The sequence below is a fragment of the Schistocerca cancellata genome, chromosome 3, assembly GCF_023864275.1.
Source record: "Schistocerca cancellata isolate TAMUIC-IGC-003103 chromosome 3, iqSchCanc2.1, whole genome shotgun sequence".
Taxonomy (NCBI): domain Eukaryota; kingdom Metazoa; phylum Arthropoda; class Insecta; order Orthoptera; family Acrididae; genus Schistocerca; species Schistocerca cancellata.
The window spans coordinates 440,738,809-440,760,031 of NC_064628.1; the positions used below are offsets into that span (position 1 = coordinate 440,738,809).

Sequence of the window (21,223 nt, forward strand, 5' to 3'; positions counted from 1 at the left end):
GGAGTTGGTGTTTATGTGTGCCTGGTTGATTGTAGAAAAGGAAATAAACGACCAGACACATACCAACATCATATCTCTGCTAAATCTCATAAAAGAAATGAAATAATAATTTTAAAAAAATGTGCACGTGTACATATGAGGACCAAACTGTACATAAATATATACCAACACACACACACACACACACACACACACACACACACACACCATATATATCACAAAAACACATTCGAATGTTGGCAACAATATTGAAAACAGAGCATCCAGAAAACTTATGTTCATGTACTAAGTGTGCTGTGCAAACGACATTCGGTAGAAAAAAAAAGTTTAAAACCATAAAACGAGCAAAACCAAACACACATGTAGAACAGCGCCTACAATTTTTGTATGCAAAAATATTGTCCATTACTATGCTATAGAACGTGAAAAACTGCCAGAATGTTTCTAATATGAATGTATGTACCGTGCTTAGTGTGTGTATTAAAATGGTATAGGCATAAGTACGTAAACATTTCAGGCAGCAGATGATGCCTTTTCAAAGAGTAAGGGCGGAACAAATGTGCTGATATAAAATCTTTTCTATTCAGTTGTACATAGATGGAGGTAACTTGAAAATTATCAACGTAATAAAGCCAAGGATTTCTTCTACATAAAGAAATAGTACAGGAAAACTGAGAAAAGGAGTTATAGCAAAGTGGTTTACTTGGCGCACCATCTAAACTGTAGAGGCGTGCAGGAAGTGGTTGTAAAGCTTCCGATTTATGATTTACTCGTGTGGAGGAAGTCTCGAGAACGATTATCGCTGAGAATACAAGTGACGGCGTCGTAGCCGTACGCTATGGCAACTCTGTCAGTAATTCTGACCGAAGCATTTGATGAAAGATCGAAGTGCCTGGGCGACACTAGACGTCTGCAGTCTTACGTGGAACGCAACGCGGAGAGCGCGCGAGAAGACGGGTGACGGAGTGGACGTTTCGGAGGCGAGCGGGTCCGCGTCCTCGCTCAGCGGCCCCCTCACTTGGAGTCGAAGGCGAGCGGGTCGCCGGCGGGCGGCAGGAAGCCGTTGGAAGTGGCGTGGGCGGCGCCGCCTCCACCCCCGCCGCCCCCGCCGCCGGCGTCGCCGGCGCCCGCGGCGGCTGCTGCTGCTGCGGCGGCGGCGGCTGCGCGCCGGTCCAGGTCTCCGTTGGCGCCGGGCAGGCCGCAGAGGGGCGGCAGCGCGCCGCCCACCACGGGCAGCACCCCTGACCGCCCCAGGTGGCCGCCCCCGGCGCCCGTCGTAGGCGGCTGCCACAAACACACAGGCGTTACTTCGGTGCCCTTATTAACTAAACTACTACTGAATATCAGAGTAGGTAGTCATAGAATGTACAGTGGGGTAATTCTTACGTTTCAAGTACCACTATTTCGTTATGCTACTTCGTAGGTTGTATCCATTGGACAATAATATCTTCTTCAGAAATAATTAACAAAAAACTTTTAATATAATTAATATTAGTTTCATAGCGACAGTGTGTTCGTCTGTTACTTTTTTGCTACCGAATAGCTCACCCGATTTTGATGAACCCTGAGGAAGAACGTAGGACACGTTGGGGTGGGAGACTCAAACTCTAAGGGGGTAAAATACGAAATGGAACATTTTTTAGGTTATTGAACATAATAAACGTTAAAAATCATTAAATTAGGTGGATAATGTGCACAATTTTTCAATGTTAGCTACTTCGATAGCTGATGCACGGGTGTGTTCTCCTGCCCCTCTGCATCCCACCACTCAGCACCAACGCTGTGCGTACCACTACCTTGTGCATTGAGGCAGGGGGGTGAGTGGATCGACCACACATAATGAGACATGCTTACATGAACAGCCACGTACAGTAGATTGCTTACTCACCATTACTTATCATAAGAAAACTACTGATATGCAGGCTCATCCACAGCTAACAGTAAGTTATTAATATTTATGTATTAACTCCAGAAACCACAGTCACCGTCTTCCGGTGAATCTAGGTTTCACTACCGAAAGCTTTCTTAAGGAACTCAAATAAAAACAGACATAAATGTGTTTATTTTACAGCAAACGTGTTGAATCGCATTATTGATAAAATGTTATTTTATTAATTCTGAGCTGTGGTTTGCTCAAATCAATGTTTTAACGCCAGCCGGTGTGGCCAAGCGTTCTAGGCGCTTCAGTCTGGAACCGCGTGACCGCTACGGTCGCACGTCCTAATCCTGTCTCGGTCATGGAGGTGTGTGATGTCCTTAGGTTACTTAGGTTTAAGTAGTTCTAAGTTCTAGGGGACTGATGACCTGATATGTTAAGTCCCATAGTGCTCAGACCCATTTGGACCATTTGAATGTTTTAACAACGAAGCTCTTTGCTTGGAACTGAATATGCTGTTCGTCACTCACCAAGTGAAGACAGTAAGGTGTTGAAGAGAAATTAAAGCGCCTGCCGCAACTGTGCGGGAGAGAGTATGCGGCTCTCCAGCACTGTGCTTTGAGTCAAGCCGTGAGTGTGTCGACGCATCAACACATTGATGACCAGCGATCGCTTATGTGGGGCTCTACTTTGGCTGTGGAGTTCTGCAAAGGAAATTTTCTGCTGGAGAGGGTCTTGTGTCTATTCTTTGGTTGTACGAGAGATGTTCAGGAAGTAATGCAACAATTTTTTTGCTGAAAGCAGGTTGGTTTTATTCAGGACTCCATTACACTGTATTATTCACCGTCATCCACGTACTGCTTCCCACTGAGCGTATCCTTTGTTGGGCCAAATAGATGAAAGTCGGAAGGTGTGAGATCCCGGCTGTAGGAGAAGTGGTGTGGCGCCACTCCATAGATTGCCATTTTGTTTCTGGATCGATGTGATAAATCCATGTTTGAACACCTGTGACGATGTTGGCAAGAAATTGCCACGATGAGCCTTGTAACGTGCAAGCAATTCCTCACACAAGGTCCTTCATTGCTCTTCATGCTTTTCTGTTAGGCGGCGAGGCACCCAGCCGGCACATCTTTGAGAACCTCATTTGGTTTACGAGAGTGTCAGCACTACCAACAGAGACGTCAAGTTGTGCAACGAGGTGTTTGTGATCCGTCGATCGTCTGAACGTTCCAATATTGCAGGAGTCACAGCTGTGTTGCGGCCTGCCGGCGCTTGGAAGATCGGACAGACTTGTGCGACCTTGTTGCGATGATATCAGACGCCTCGCCCAACGACTCACCGCGGTTTTTTTTTTACTGTCAGGTCTCCTTAGACATTCTGCAAGCGTATATGAATACCCTCGATGCTCTGGTTTGCGCCAAAAGAAAGGTAATGACCGCTCTCTGCTTGGAACGCACCTTCGTTACAGACGCCAGTTTGAAGACTATGTATAGTGCAGTCACCTATGCGAATTTCACGAAATTATACGGGCTGAACTAGGAATAGTCCACAACAAATTCCCAATTTTTTTCATCCCAAACTGGCCGAGAAGAGAAACGTGTTGCTTTACTTATTGAACGCCCCTCGTATTATAAACTCAAAAGTGTGTTTGTTTTTTATCTGAAAAAAAAGCACTTCATTACTGCTGTGTGTCTGTGCTGCTGCATAGTGCACTAGGATAAGGAGGATGCGGAGGGGAGGGGGAGAGTGGGCCAGCGCACATCACACGCTACACTTATCCGGACAGGCAGACATGTGAGGGCAGCTGAAGCTACTGCACGTACAGTAACTTCATCATAACAAAACTAGTGATACATGAGTGCAGCCACAGTTAAGTTACTTATTAACATTTATGTATTAACTTCAAGAATACAATCTCTCAGTGAGATCATTTCAACTTTCAGCTCAGAGTGGATGTGACTGTACTGAATATATTGAATAACGGCTTCAGTCACTAATACTTGTGTTTTACACATTACACTCTGCAGTTTAGGCCCTGTGGCCCCATCTTCTGATGCAGTTAGGTTCCACTACTGCACTCTATCTTAAGGAACTCAAGTTAAATCTGGTAAAAATACGTTTATTTTATTATAAGGACCAGTTAAAATCTATTATTGAAACTATGTTATTTTATTGATTCCTGTTTGAACCCTTTCATTATTTCCATCTGATTATCCTTTCTCACTATTGAATGCATTGAATAGTTTCACTTTAAACTTTGGAACCTGATTATGATGAAGGGTAACTAAGTTGAAAGGAGACAGAATTCGTAAATGAATATTTCAGTTTTTGCAGAAAAACATCAGATATCACGATCGACAACCTGATATTTTTAAAAGTTTTGAAAGAATGCACATTGGCTTCAGAAGAAGCACACGTTTTTCAGAAAAGGCTTCGGCAACATAGCAGACAACTACAAATATAACAAATAGTGTCATCATTTTTGGTCGTAATTCAAATTCATCACGAACATAAACATTTTAAACCATAAATAGCGTTTCCCTATCATCTTGAATAGGTCTCGGAGATGGAGAATGTACTACACGAGATAGTACTTTGAAAGAAAGATCATAGTTAATTCTAAAACATAGCCTGTCAGCGCATGTTTCATTAACTTTCGACTTCTCTTTTCCATAGTTTTTTTAACGACCGAAATATGCGTAAAATTACCAGCACTGAATGAATTTAGTTTCGATTAACTCTCTCACCTTCCCAAGGATGCCTTTGCTCACTCAGAAGCTAATTTGCACTGATAAATGGTGGCCCGTTCCTTACATGAACCTCGGCTATCCTTTCAATCGTTTGATTCATCAAAAACTTTTTATATACTTCAGTACAGTGGTATTTAAAGGATTGTCCTTATATTTTTGAAAAGAAAAGTTTACACACAGTCAAACGGCAGTTAACTTCCAGTTATTTCATGCCAGTAATATGCGAGCAAATACGTTATCTCCTATAAAACAATTGACGAAGTTATACTTGTTACGACTCCTGTCTTACGTCGAACGTGAAAGATGACTGGGTTGGACCACGTTACGTCGTAAAAAGGAACGACAGTTCGTTTCGTCCTCTTTCTACCTGAATTGGGATGTTGGATGCGTTACGTCATCCGACCTAGGTGACCTGAAAGTAACATCACTTTCAATTAAGGAAACTGAGGTACCAACTTACCTGTTTTACCTGGTGAATGAATGAATCAAAATGAATTTTGAAAAGTCAACGATTTTTTTTTTATCTTTATTTTCAAGGGGTACCGTTCCCCTTATCCCACTGATTTTCAAGCAGCTCATTCTTACGTGGAATGGAACTAACGTAGGGGCAGAGAGATAGCACAAGAAAAATTATTAGACCTTTTAAAAGAGCCATGTAAGAGACACCCTAATGTACAGCCTTACTAGATGGAGACGGATGACTTGGTAATTGCCCTGAAGATAACCAGAGCAAGGATTAACGAGTCTCCAACCAAAGCACTATATGGTGTGTATCCGTTATAGTAACATGGTAACATGACGTTACTAATTATGCTTGGCGAATAAACTCCTTTGTGAAACTCAAGGAGGGATTAAAAACACCTCTCACAACAAACGTTGCAAGCCGTAAAAAAGACTGCCTTCTGCATATTGGCGATGTTCTGGGTGGAAAAATAAACGACGATCGCTGAAGATCGTAATATTATACACTGGCACATTCTCAATGTACTAAGTAACCTTTAGAGCACCGTGCAGTTCCATTATCACGAAAATCGTGATGAAACTGTTGTTGAAAAACTCCCAGTTGTTCACACAAATGGCAGTACTTTTGTACACTTTCGTTATGATTGCTGTTGGACAATGTCGGTAGCCTGTCTCTGTCATAAGTTTCCAAAGTTTGTGTCTTGGGACTTTTCCAGATGCTTCTGAGTTGTCAATAATTAAAGTGTAGAGTTCTAAGTTGAGCTCTCGCTTCTCCTGGGTGAAACGTTTCATTGAGAGCAAACAATCGCTCCAAGAGCGTTCTTGAAACGGTGCTGCTTTTCAGTAAAGGGTTTCGCTAATTGTGTTTAGGAGTTTTTGTATGGTGCCGTTATTAGAAGCTTGCCCTTATAACTGTCACACATCTTATTGTGGCCCTTCTTCTATATGGGTATCAGGACTGTTCTCAGACACTCTTCGCAGACCTTCTTCTGCTCCGGAACGCTGGGTGGAGAGAAACAATGCGATAATAACGTCAAAGCCAGGGAAGTGTGCCAGACGTGGCATCCGCTGTGGCCCCTACACGGTCTGAAACGGAATGTTATCCTCATCGTGATTTGCGACAACAGCGCTCTCTAGTGGCAGCTGTCGGCCGCATCTGGCGCTAGTCATACAGTTTGTTTACAAAACTGGGTGCACGTCAAACAGCTGCTTTAACTCTGTCAGTAATCATCGAAGAAGAGCGGAAGATCGCGAAGAAGATCCTGGACTCGTCGATGTGGCCACTGTGATAACATTCCGATGCTTGGTCTATGCAATAACAACTTCAGCAAATACTTTATTTACAATAAATAACATCGGCTATTGCAAATAACACTTCTGTTAAATTAACAAAGAAGTCGCAGAATCATTTAGGAAACGAAAGTTTAAAAAAAAGTTGGAGGTGGTTTGACACGAATCTACTAGCTTTCTCTACATAGTTTACGCATGTGTGTGTGTGTGTTAATTCCTAAGGGACCAAACTGCTGAGGTCATCGGCCGCTAGTCTTACACACTACTTAAACTAACTTATGCTAAGAACAACACGCACACCCATGCCCGAGGGAGGACTCGAACCTCCGGCGAGAGGGGCCACGCATTCCGTGCCATGGCGCCTCGAACCGCTCGACCACCCCGCACGGCCATGGTTTACAAATCTAGCAAATACGCTACAGCATTGAATATGTTACACGGTATGCAGTGTCTAAAGGCTGTAAATAACAATGTCATTATTTGGTATTTAACTATGTCAAATTGTACCAAATACGACGCGCTTTTGATAAATCATCATTGTGACGTAATCTGAGACGGTATACTTCTACAGCTCGCAAGTTACAACACAAAAAGCATCAAATGCAGGAAGCCTCCAATTACCGGTTTGTAGGTGCCTGTCATTTTATTATAACAATTCGTAACTAACACGACGAGATTTCTAGAGACCCTCAAAGTTCTGGTACTTTGAAATAGCTTATATTCATAAAACCTATACTATAGCATAAAGACCACCAAACACGGAGTCAACTCCGTATGTCTTAATATAATATGGTGCCTCCTAAGTTGTGCTCGTGACATAAAACCGATGCTGCGTCTCATTTGCGACGTTCCCCTCCTCAAAGGAAACATATGTGACATGACAGATTCTCCCTTTCACGCTTCGTAATGCAGTGGAACGTGGACATCACTAGCTTCAAGTCCACGAACGTTTTCAGTCCTGCGAGACGACGCTTTCGAATTGTGGAGGATAACCTTAGGTCGGATGTGCACCGCTGTGGAGCTATGGACAGACAACGATAGCGAATCAGCGTTGAGCGGGCGGAACTTGGTCCGGTGGATGTGTCTGCATGGGTCCAGCAGTGCGATTTTGTGAAATGAGCTGCTACTGTGTTGTTTTCGAGAAAGTCCGCCAATCGTTTCTTCGATGTACAGATGTTGGAAGCAGCAATATATAGCATTTAAAATTAAATTTCAATTTTCTTTTTCACCATTGTCATAATTACAATCACTGCTTTGCTGTATTTGTTGGAATAAAAGTTCATTCGTGCTGCCTGTGTATTAAAATACGTAGCTGTTAGATTTCATTATTAGTAACATCGCGCTTTATAGTACCAAAAGTCGATTACCTTGCAGTACATGGGAACGAGATGGGAACGAGACTGGACAGATGCTTGCCCTCCACATTGCCTGAACTTCCCCCGTATAAGAAAGAAACCCCCAGCTTTCGACCAAACGCGCAGAATGTAGAGTGTGATTAGCAGGATACGCACCGATTCCGCAGAAGTTCTCTTTATAGATGGGATAAGGCTCCATCGCCAAAATGCAATTTTCGGACAGCCAGGCAAACCGTTCGCCACGTTGTTACAGAATGTCCGAGCACGGTATATAGGTGGAACTTTTAAAGATTTTCTGTCGCCAACAAACGACGCAATTGTTTATATTAAAAATTTAAATCTGTCTGTAAATACATGCGCTGCTGTTAATATTTTATTTAATATTGTGCTTAAAAATCATGAGATAAACACATCTGCAGTACAGCTCATTATCTTAAACTGATGGAATTACGACCCTTATTAGTTTTTTTCAACTGCTTTCGGGACGTCCCATACAGCTATGCCAGTTATGAAGATTTGTAGGTGAGGACAACACAACACTAAGTCTCCAAGCGGAGAAAAATTTTCGATGCGGCCGGGAATAGAAACCAGGTTACTTCGGTAAGCGAGCCACAGCGCTGGCCGTGCAGCTACGGAGGCAGACTTAATGAGCGTCGATTTAATAGTTAAGCTTTACTCGATAAACATGAAATGCGCTCCTAACGTAAGCAACCATGGATAGGAATTTAAAGTTTGCTGGTTTTGACTCTTAAGATGATAGTATTATCTTCAACTAATTTAATAAGTAACTATGCTATTTAGTACAATAGCTCTTAGCTAGGGCAAATTAATTTCAGTGCACACACTTCCGCGCTCTATTCGGTGATTTTCTATCTGTTAAGACGTTGCATTTCCGACCTGTGGGTATGTGCGAAATTTTGCTTGATTCCACGACCAATACCCTGCTCTTAGCATTTTATATGGCTGTTTTGTTGCAAAAAAATGGTTCAAATGGCTCTGAGCACTATGGGACTCAACTGCTGTGGTCATAAGTCCCCTAGAACTTAGAACTACTTAAACCTAACTAACCTAAGGACATCACACACATCCATGCCCGAGGCAGGATTCGAACCTGCGACCGTAGCGGTCGTGCGGTTCCCGACTGTAGCGCCTTTAACCGCTCGGCCACTCCGGCCGGCTGTTTTGTTGCAATCTGTACATTAAGGATATTTAAGACATCTGATTTTTATCGTGGCTAAGGTATATGTAATGAATCGCATTTAATTTATAAGCGATTTCTGCAGTTATAAGAGAGTCAGATGTAGCAAAGTGAGATAGTTCTATTCACTGCAATTCTACTGCTTAAATTTTTCCCCCTATTTTCCAATACATACGTATACAAAGCGTATACAAAAGGACCAAAGTAATTCATATGGGAATATTTTCTTTAAAGAAAACTTCATAATTTTACGAGACCTGCTGACCACGTGTACGTCAAAATTCAACACCGCTAAAAATAGTTGGTGTTAATATTGACTAGCTTATTTAAAAGCCCACATTCTCCAATTTTCTAGAAACGTTTTAGTTTTTCAAAAAATTTATATTTCGAAAATCATTCGTATTCAGAAATTACGTGTTCTAGAACGTTCGAATCTTAAAAGGTAATTCTTTTCCAAATTTTAAAGCCCAGTTTTCCTGTTATCAGAAATATCTATTTTCACAAAAATAATATGTTAGTGTGTTAATTTTTCGAGTTAGAAAATCTCACGATTTCGAAAAGTTTTGGAAAACTCATGCACGTTGAAACCTACCTCTATTATTTGGTCATTTTCTAATTGTACAGCTTTTAGTGAAATTAGTGGACTTCACTGTCTATCGAATCCTTGTATCTTTCACATTTTCTGTCTTTTTCGTTAGCATTTTTTTACGTCAATATCTACAATATAATACTGCTATATTTTAGCATTTTGTAATTTCTGTAATACGTGCTTCTATAGACTGGATTCGTGCACAAAACAGCAGGCAGCCCACTGACAGGTAGTTGAAATACGAACATTTATGTCAGTAGGTGCCCAGCTGTAAACACGCAAACTTCTATGTTCGGTATTTCGTTAGTCAGTGTTTGGTGATGATTCTGTAAGCATAATACCGTGCCAGCCATTGCCACTTTTGAACTTTGTGAGACCTCCTAACTGGTGCAGCTTATCGATCTGTGTTACGGTACTGATGTTCACAAATAGGACAAAACTGATCTTCGAAACTAAATTTACTGTTAACAAAAGTAGCCGACCGGCGTGGCCGAGCGGTTAAAGGCGCTACAGTCTGGAACCGCACGACCGCTACGGTCGCAGGTTCGAATCCTGCCTCGAGCATGGATGTGTGTGATGTCCTTAGGTTAGTTAGGTTTAAGTAGTTCTAAGTTCTAGGGGACTTATGACCACAGCAGTTGAGTCCCATAGTGCTCAGAGCCATTTGAACCATTTTGTTAACAAAAGTTGAGATACTGAAAAGTAGCTTCATACTCTTATGTACAGTTGTTCAGTAGCTTCTTACTACGTCCAATAATTGCAGAAGGAAGGGTGAAGAAGGAATTCTGTAAGACTCAAGAGGAAAGACGCAGGTTGATAACGCTTCTAGCAGTCTCGTGTTAAAATCTGCCTGAACGACGTCAGCATTAAATATTTCTGGGACATAATACAACATAATACAACACTTAAACGGACGAAGCCGGTTGAGATTCCATTCTCTCAAAAATCTGGAAACGATTTATTCTATATTAAGGGAACCACACTCTGCCTATCTGACCCACGTTAATTTAGTCAAGTATTTGACCCATTTCTGAAAAACTATTTGATTCAGGACCTTAATATTTTTACTGTATGTTACATGATGCGAATAGAGTCAACTGTACTAAAATCTACTTCATCCATTTTATAGTTTTTTAAGAAATACTTTGTTAAATTTATTAACAAAAAATATTAAGTTTTTTCTGCAGAAAATATTTTTTGTGAGCTTCCTAATGAGGGAATATTAATGAATGTAGTAGCAGAGGTGGCTTTTTATATTATGCAGAGTGTCTGAAAATTTCATTCTTTTATCTATGATACTTTCTGATATAATGGGGCATATGTACTGAAAATTTTAGTTTGCGAGAAATTGACTTTAAAAAAAACTTTTGAAATTTGTTACTTACAGTTAATTAAAACTACCCTGCTGCATATGATGGCCCTTTTTTGGCCTCTAGCAGGTCTTCCAGCTTCTTTTTCACCTTCCTGGATGTTTGTCGTTCTTTCTTGGCTATATTAGATGCAGACCTGTCTGCATCGGGTATCCTTATTTTATCGCAATGTTGCATCCCAGTGATCAGATTTTCACCAGCATTAATTCCCAGAATTTTCAATAAACACTTTCCAGTACTACCGCAGTTGAATGTAATAACAGCATCGTGAACTCCTAGTTTCATTGTATGCATGCCTACAAATACAGGTTTAGGAAGGCGGTTCCAAATTATGCTGTTGAAACATTCATTTGGGTTCTGTGCCTGCCCATGCTCACATTTCCTTAAAGGCCAGAATGAGCCAAGTCTGTGAAAATAGGTTTAATTGGTGTAATAACAGCGGCAGGAAGAGAATGCTGGTGAGAATAAGATTCTCCAGTTGCTTGAGCCCTATTGTATTTGCACCACAAATTTTCTCCTAATGGAACAATCCATGACATGGCTTATCATCATCTCCCTTCATTGCCTCCATATTTTCTTTATTTCTGCTAAGTGCCTGCCCATAGTATACCTGCAAGTTTTCTATTTCAGTTTTAGTTAACCGACCCTGTCCTATCAACAATTTTCCATCTTCTAATTTTTTTCCTCTCATATCAACAGTTAGTGTTCTCAGCCTTGTTCCCAAATGTTTTTGAACATGGCCTACACATTCTATTTGGCTGATAACAGCACCTCCATATGCGTTAAAGCTGACAGTGGGTGGGCTGACAGTGGGTGAGAGAAAAGTGGGGGTGGCACAGAAACACACGTGGTAGGAAAATGTTCTTTAAATGCTCGAAAAAAATTTTTTCAGCAAAATCCTTTTCAGAGTACTTAAATAAAACCTTAATCTATCGAAATATGATGAAAACCTAAAATCCCCTTAAGCTGACAGAGCGAGATTTGGAATCAAGCCTGGCCTCTACAAATACCTTGGTTCACTCTGGTGATTGACTGGTTTGGATGCTTTACTTGCGGCAAAGACATTTTAATCTACATCTACATCTACATTTATACTCCGCAAGCCACCCAACGGTGTGTGGCGGAGGGCACTTTACGTGCCACCGTCATTACTTCCCTTTCCTGTTCCAGTCGCGTATGGTTCTCGGGAAGAACGACTGCCGGAAAGCCTCCATCTCTCTAATTTTACATTCATGATCTCTTCGGGAGGTATAAGTAGGGGGAAGCAATATATTCGGTACCTCATCCAGAAACGCACCCTCTCGAAACCTGGCGAGCAAGCTACACCGCGATGCAGAGCGCCTCTTTTGCAGAGTCTGCCACTTGAGTTTGCTTTACATCTCCGTAACGCTATCACGCTTACCAAATAACCCTGTGACGAAACGCGCCGTTCTTCTTTGGATCTTCTCTACCTCCTCTGTCAACCCGACCTGGTATGGATCCCACACAGATGAGCAATACTCAAGTATAGGTCGAACGAGAGTTTTGTAAGCCACTTCCTTTGTTGATGGACTGCATTTTCTAAGGACTCTCCCAATGAATCTCAACCTGGCACCCGCCTAACCAACAATTAATTTTATATGATCATTCCACTTCATATCATTCCGTACGCATACTCGCAGATATTTTACAGAAGTAACTGCTACGAGTGTTTGTTCCGCTATCATATTAATCATACAATAAAGGATCTTTCTTTCATCATTTTAGTATGCAGCATGAAATAATCGAATTTGACTGATTACTGTTTATTGTTCGCATCAAGCCACTCACGTCGGAGGCATGTCACTTTTAAAAAGCTGAGGAGGCGGCGCCCTTTTGTACCGCTGCGAATGTTCAATATTTGCCGGGAAAGGACTGAGCGTTTGTTGCCTGGACTCCAGGGGAGTCGGGGCACCGTTTCCGGCTGGAAGGAGGAGAGAGCGTCCAGAGCGGAGTCAGGGGGAAAATACGGCGCCCCGCGGAGGAAGCGTAAAACATTCAGACGTACATTCAATATACGGCGAAATGCGATCACGATTGCGAGGGCCGGGCATTTTTATTGGCCAATATCCCGCCGTCCGATAATACGTCAAAACGGGCTATCAATCCGGGCCGTGATTTGCTGGAGAGCGCCGGAGCCGCCCCGGGCAATAGGAATGTCCGGCGAGCGGCAGCGGCAGCGGCAGCGGCAGCGGCAGGGTCGGCAGTCCTTCCTTCCGGCCTGCCCTGGACGAGGAGCGGGCGAGAGGGCTGGGGCCGCGGCAGGGCAGGGTAGGGTACGGTGGAGTGGGGCGGCGGCGTCCGGCCACCGCCATCAGCAGAGTGGACGCCGGGCGTCGGGCGTCGGGGGAGCTTCTGCGGAGATGACACACGTCTTAAAACTGCTCAGCTAGCGATCGAGGCTATTGGTTGACGGAGTTCTCGGCGCCGGAAAGGCGCCCTCCCGGGAATCAGGTCGACACAAAGTGTTCAATAACGGGAGACAAATGCCTGCGACAAGCGACCTAGCGAAGTGGAGCAGTGGCAAGGAACTGGACTCGCATTCAGTGGGAATTCTCCACACGCAATCGCACGGCCTTTCGGTATTACAGGGTGACAATTATTGAACCATACGAAAAAATACGTAAATTAGTAACAGACTACGGCGCGCACACACTTTATCCAACGTACAAAACGTCACTACAGATATTCGGGTTTAGGTTATGACATGTTCGATAGCCCGCCATCATTAGCGAGGATGTGGCGCAGAGGAATAGCGAAATTCTGCATGACCCGCTCAAGTGTCGGAACCCCGATGCTGTCGATGACCACCTGAATGGCTGTTTTCAGCTCAGTAATGGTTTGGGGGTTATTGCTCTACACCTTGCCCTTAACATAGGCGTACAAAAAGGAGTCGCATGTGTTCGGATACGGAAAACATGGCGGCCAGTCGAGGCCCATGCCAGTAGCCTCTGGGTACACCAGGGCCAGAATGCGATCCCCGAAATGATTATCTTGGACGTCATTCTTCTGTTTCGATAGGCTTCATCGTGCATGAATGACATCTTGTCGAAATCAGAGTCACTTTGGATAATGCTGATGAATCCATCTTCCAAAAACTTCACGTGCCGTTCGGTAGCCACCATGCCATCAAGGGATATCGTACCAATTATTCCGTGACTGGACATTGCACAGTACACAGTCACCCGTTGAGGGTGAAGAGACTTCTCGATCGCGAAATTCGGATTCTCAGTCCCCCAAATACGCCAATTTTGCTTATTGACGAACTCATCTAAATGAAAGTTGGCTTCGACGCTAAACCAAACCATACACCGCATAATAACTCCCATCATGCCTCGAAGCCAACTTTACAGTTTCCTGGGTGGCCGAGCGGTTCTAAGCGCTACAGTCTGGAACTGCGCGACCGCTACGGTCGCTGGTTCGAATCCTGCCTCGGGCATGGATGTGTGTGATGTCCTTAGGTTAGTTAAGTTTAAGTATTTCTAAGTTATAGGGGACTGATGACCTCAGAAGTTAAGTTCCATAGTGCTCAGAGCCATTTTTGAACTTTACAGTTTGAGCTTCCTGACGCAAACCGTTCAGAAGTTATGACGATTTTATTTCATATAGTTCAATAACTGTCACCCTGTAAGTATTCCGTATTTTTCCTAAACAGCTTAAGAAAAGTGCACTGGTGGTTTTTAAAACTGCAGCAGCAGGAAGGACAGCAAATAACAAAGTCGTACTTAATGCGAAATTAACAGCGGGAAAAGTCGACTTGCTCGTATAGCGTAACCAAAAGCGTGCGAGCTTGCGAGGCAGAAAGGTGAGCCAGATCTGGATCGAATCCACACGGCAGATCGACGACCGTGGGGTAGTACACGAGCCTGGAGAGTGTGTTCTTAGTCGAATTTGCACGCTTATTCAGGAAAATGATGGACTGGTCACCAAATTTCGCGTCAGAGAATATGATGTGCACACATTTATAACACGTTAACACACACGATAAAGTTTATACGACTCGCAGACAGATGACGAGCACGATACCTGTCCCTTAGGTTACATCGAATACCGTTGCATCAGAAAGAGCATGGGGTCACAAAGTAATAAAAGAAGAAGAGGATACTGTACTCTACGGAATAAACAATAAGAAAAAATAATACACTACGCTAGGAAGAATGCACGATTAAATTTGTAAATATTGTTGGGATGTAAGGAGGGCGAAATTAAGTACACCGAGCCCCCACCTCTGGCGGCTACAGCTGAGCATCGAGTCGAACTGACTCTGAATGACAGATACGGACACAACATTCCATGCTGCTACAACTGTATTTCAGATTTCATCAATTGTCGAGTCTGGCGAGCCGCGACTTGATAGTCTCTCGTCAATCAAAAACGGCTCTGAGCACTATGGGACTTAACATCTGAGGTCATCAGTCCCCTAGAACTGAGAACTACTTAAACCTTACTAACCTAAGGACATCACACACATCCTTGCCCGAGGCAGGATTACAACCTGCGACCACAGCAGTCGCACGGTTCCGGACTGAAGCGCCTAGAACCGCTCGACCACAGCGGCCGGCTCTCGCCAATCCATGAGTAGGCCAGATCTGTAGGACGTGCCATCTGCCATAACAGTCGAACACACTCCATATCGTGGGAGGACACAGTCGTAAATTTAACTGGTGTTGTTCAAACTGCAGACTATTTGCTGAGTAGCCAGGGACACCCTGCAGCATCCTGCCAGGTGCTGGGCCCAGATGACGAATGCAGTATGGCAATGTCCATTATTCCTGGAGCCTCCACACATGGATATGTCCATCGTGATGCTGTAACTGGAGCAGAGACTCGCCTGGAAAAACGGCGTCGGGTCACTCCTTTTTTCAGTATTGGACCACTATTTGCGAGCTTCTCTTTAATGTTATGTCAAGGAAAGCCACTACAGTTGTCACCGGGATAAGAATCCATGATCTGTGATATTCGTGTGGATGCGAGTCTAGCTGAAAACAAGCCCACGTTCTGACTCAATATACTTGCTGTGTCTGTTGCATCCGACACTTCCGACGTGGGCAATATGTATACTATCTCGGGCGCTACTTGCACGGGGCCGCTATGATTCTGCATGGCCTTTAGCATGGCCCTCGTAAACCCAACGATTCCATCAGGGTCGAACCGAGGGGTGGCGCGATAGGCCCGAGCCAAGTAAGCAGCATTGTGAGCGGAAAAATCGATCGAAAAAAACGGGAAGATACGCATTTAGAATTAACCGAGATAAGTACGAAAGTAATGCTACGTCTCGAATTCTTATCTTCTGCCTATGGTAAGAAGTCTTTTCCTCGGCTTGCGACTGTAAACGAACGCTGTTGACTCAGCACCATTCCTACAGTAGTATTTCGTCTAAGCAGCATAATACAGAAATAACTACTACCAAACAGACGTCCATCGTTAATATGTTTTATGTCGAAGCAGTGCGCTTGGTTCACGCAAATCCGCGTACGCAGTGCTTCAGGGCACTCACTTTAACCTGGGGTAGGAAACTCCCCCTAAAGGCGGAAGAATCAGCCAAAAGATCAACGGCATGTGCACGCAGAATACAATATTTAAACCACTACATTAAAGACACATAACGTGTATCCACAGGACATGTAGCCTGTAACTGAAAAAGTGTCATGATAATCACGCCATTGGCTAAACAGATCTCCGGGAGTGGATTGCCACGAGGGCATAACATTCTACAAGTCAGGGATGGAAAGTCAGAAGCTTGAACGTGATAGGAAAGCTAGAAAATCTGAAAAGGGAAATGCAAATTCATAATCTAGATATAATAGGGGTCAGTGAAGTGAAATGGAAAGAAGACAAGGATTTCTCGTCAGATGAGTATAGAGTAATATCAACAGCAGCAGAAAATGGTATAACAGGAGTAGGATTCGTTATGAACAGGAAGGTAGCGCAGAGAGTGTGTTACTATGAACAGTTCAGTGACAGGGTTGTTCTCATCAGTATCGACAGCAAACCAACGCCAACAGGTACACATGCCGACGTCGCAAGCTGAAGAGATGGAGAAGCATATGAAGATACTGAAAGGATACTATAGTATGTTACAGGAATTGAAAATCTAATAGTCATGGGAGACCGGAAAGCAGTTATAGTGGATGGAGTAGAAGAAAAGGTTACGAGAGAATATGGGCTTGGGAGAAGCAATGAGTGAGGAGAAGCACTAATCTAGTTCCGCAGTAAATATCAGCTAGTAACAGCAAGTACTTTGTTCAAGAATCACTTGGAAATGGTTTGGAGATATGGGAAAGTTTCAATTAGATTACATCATGCTCAGATTTATGTTTAGGAACTAGTAGATTGCAAAAAAGAAATAAAGTGTAGTTCCAAGAAAAAGACTGAAAAATAATGTGTTCATTAACGTTAACACTAAACATGTATACATATCCTGTAATCTGACTCGTTTCACATTATTTCGATAAAAGATTCATTTGAATGATCTATGGAATGTGCTACTAACTAACTAATTAAGTGTGTGTGAGGCACCCTCCGCGAATCGAAACGTGACTAGCTGACTGTGTTAGTAGCTGTATGAGAATATTTTTAATTGGTAGGACAGTTTTATAACAAGAGTTGTCCACAGTACTGACTGTGGCTGAATTACAGGAAGCCCCTTTGCAGAAGTCCAGAAACATTGTTAAGTTACACTGCCATAAACGGTTAGTGTTACTGCAAATATGGTCGGAAGGTGGGCGACGTTGACTGAAATCAGTGATCTTGACACAAACAGTGATTTACAAACTGACAAACAATGCATTTTCCATAAATAAGGATCGAGCACCACTCGTTCATAACGTCATTTGGAAAGGAATCACGTAAGTTAAAACGTGACAGAGTAATGAATCGCCGAAATGGTTTCACAGGTTAATTATTCTTCGATCACGATCGCTGTACGTCGTCGCTGCTAGGAGAAAAAGAACATAACATGGGCGATTGAGTTTTCGTTGTTGGGTGCGTGCTGCGCCACGCGGGTGGTCCGTACAACAGGGTGTACTGGCGGGAGCGGAAGAGACGGGGTCCGAAGAGGCCGTTGCGGCTAAATGATGGGGCGATTCGCGCTCACCGCCGCCCTATCTACGCTTAGCTGCAAATTACCCGCCGTGCCGCGCGCCGCCTCGCAGGTGGCGCCGCTCCCAGACGCGCGGCGCGCCAGGCAACCAGAGACAAATGACACGCGATCCCGCTCTCGGATTGAGAGCTCAGCGAACTCGATTGTTGCACGCGGCAGTTGCTCTGCTGGAGCGGGAGAGAAAAAGGAATGGGAGGGGGTGGGACAGAGAGCCCGCGAGGAAGAGGAGACGAAAAAAAAAAAAGGAAAAGGGGAACAGCAGGAAAGGAAGAGCAGCGCTCGACGGCCTCCTGGGAGAAAAGGAACGACCGAATTAACGCTGATTAATGGTGTAACGAGGGAAGGAAGCACAAGAGCGGATTAGGAGGGAGATAAACAGGTAGACAGAGAAGAGACGGCGGCGGTGGCGGTGGTGGAGGGGTTAAACACAAGAATTTGTAACAGTAAGCCGCGTTGTCGTCTGTGTAAACGGCCGCTGATTCAACAGCGAGGCGGACTGCTATTTTTTTCCCCTCGCTGTGGAGGCGTTCCTTTCAGCACGACCGTCGAATAACATCCATTACCGCGGAGTGTTGTGAAGTGCAAACATTAGCGGATAAGGTGGTCGCAACAGCGGGGCCCGTTATCAGGGGCTGCTGGAGGGAGGGAACTTTGCTGTCGGAAGGGCCCTGTGCGCGATGCAGCCGTTCACAAGCGCGTCACGTCGGACGCCTGGTAATTTGGGTTGCTTAAACACACACTTCGGCGCCCGGCGATTCATCCACAGCGGCGTCTGTGTACTCCCGCCCAACAACGGATAAGCATCGCACTGCGGCTCTTGGGTATTTATCTCTAGCTGTGGCCTGTTATCCCTGACGGTGGCAGCGATTTAAGATCGCTGGCAAGGGAGGCGTTATGAAAGCATGCTGTGGGTTTTGTTGAGAGGAGCTTTCCATGTTGCTAGGAACGCGAGAAATAAATGAGCGGCAGTTTTTGTATAAGGTAACCAGCGAGCCTTAATGAATTATTTTTGGGAATTTATCTAACTTAAGTTTGCGTAGAAGTTGCTAGAAACGACATAGCAATGTAAAATATTTAAAGCCACGTCACTCCGTAAGCGTATTCCCAGAAGAGCGGTCGTTGAAAATCAAGACTGTGACTGGTTTATTCACTTGGGATGATTTTCGAAAATGTGCCTACTTTTCGGACATTTCTCACTTGCCACGACTGAATATTTATAGACCAACTGCCTTCGGCTTTGTGTAACTATAAACAGCCAGTCTATCTGCTCTATTACGGATCTTCTGTCTACGAACAAGAGCTAAGTGTTTAAACATTCGTACAGCTTGCTTCTTCCCTGGCACATATATAACTTGATCCTTATGTGTTTGATGTATTCGACATGTCGTCTTTGGAGTTTGCATCGAAATATATATACATATCCTGTAAACTGACTCATTTCAAGTTATTTCGATAAAAGGATCATCGAATGATCTCTTTTCCTTACTGCAGAAAGAAACGACTTCTTGTACGATACCTACCGAGAATTTTTAATCGTTGTAACTTACGGCAAAGTAGCAGCTACAGTAAGTTTTTCATCCGAACTTTTCAAAGAACACTGTACATAGAATCAGTGTTCTTAGTATGTTTCAAAGATCAAATGTTGAAAACGTTTCCTACGAAAACCCCTTTCCATTCTCTTTGAGAATACATAAGGCATAATTAACTATGAAAATAAAATTTCCTGCAATGGGTAGAGCAGCAGACAATAATGTTACCTGAATGAGTAATTCAGATTACTGAGATCATTCTTATTAATGGGGCATAGTGCATTCTTTCCTTTCGTTATTAAGACTTGTAAAATGAAGTCCCACGCCAGCCTTTTATTACCATTACGATTATTGTTGATATTTATCCTGATTCAATAGGTTTTGTAGTTCCATGTTTTAAATGCTTTTTTCTTTTAATAAATTCTACATACGTAGTCTATGAGCTGTCCTATTGACGCAGAAGTGTCATACCTGTATTTCAATAAAATAAGTAAACTAATCGCAACATTGATTTTACTGAAAAATCGATTATTTACTTCTATACGTCAGAATAAAACTCTTTGAAAACTGCTTAAATTAGCTACGAACAAGAGTTAAGTGTTTGCACATCCGTATAGCTTGCTTCTTCCCTGGCACATATATAACTTGATGTATTCGAAATGTCGTCTTTGGCCGGCCGAGGTGGCCGAGCGGTTCTAGGCGCTAGAGTCTGGAACCGCGCGACCGCTACGGTCGCAGGTTGGAATCCTGCCTCGGGCATGGATGTGTGTGATGTCCTTAGGTTAGTTAGGTTTAAGTAGTTCTAAGTTCTAGGGGACTGATGACCTCAGAAGTTAAGTCCTATAGTGCTCAGAGCATTTACGACAGATGTATGGTCGGAGAACCACTGTGTTCATTTACCCCCACATTGGTCTCAGGAGCAATAACGAATTAGTGATAACTCACTGAGAAATGGTCTTTGGTTATTAGGAACTACTGAAGAAGACTTCTGTTACTTGGGTACCTTCGATAGAAGCTTCCCCAGTGCTGCAGTTATGGGACAAACAAAGAGTAGCAGCGACAGTTTATTTCACAGAAAGACGTTTTCTTGGTGTTATCTGGGATCGCAACTGCACGAATATTTTAAGCAGAATGTATACGGGTCACTTGTTACTCTTTCTCGTTTGGATTTTCTGTTCCAACACCAAGGACGCGCGTGGATCGGTTTATGCCACCACTCACTGCATTACAAGGATGCAGAATGAACGTTTAGAAGAAGGCAATAACTTTGTGGTCCTGGCCTGGTTTTCTAATTGACGTTGTCCCGACCTACCGGAGAACCTCCGTAAACGCTTAGAGCAACCGTTTCCTCCTTAGTGAAGCAGACCCTACAGTAAATGGAATCCTAGGAGAACCTACCGATAACTCTTCTAAAGAGACTTGATTGCTACCAAGATATCTTGCTAACATACCCAGATCCTGGTGTGTACTTCCCTTAACACGAAACGGTCACAGTACTGCGAAGTGACTGAAGTGTTAAAACGCACGAAAACAAAAAGAAACGAGACTTCTGAACTACTAGAATTCGTAAAGAGTTAGGATATTTCCAGAATGAATTTTTCACTCTGCACCGGAATGTGCGCTGATTTGATACTTCCCGGCAGACTAAAACTGTGTGTCGGACCGAGACTCGAATTCGGGGCCA

The 21,223-nt window shown here is 43.5% G+C and overlaps 1 protein-coding gene across 1 annotated transcript in view; it reads right to left on the minus strand.

The window, feature by feature from the left end:
• Positions 1–1,014: 1,014 nt before the first annotated feature.
• Positions 1,015–21,223, minus strand: part of LOC126176357 (LIM domain only protein 3-like) — a 1,143,263-nt gene continuing 1,123,054 nt past the window's right edge. The window contains exon 7 of the mRNA XM_049923511.1: positions 1,015–1,284. Coding sequence (XP_049779468.1) covers positions 1,015–1,284 — 270 coding nt within the window. The remainder of the gene's footprint in view (positions 1,285–21,223) is intronic.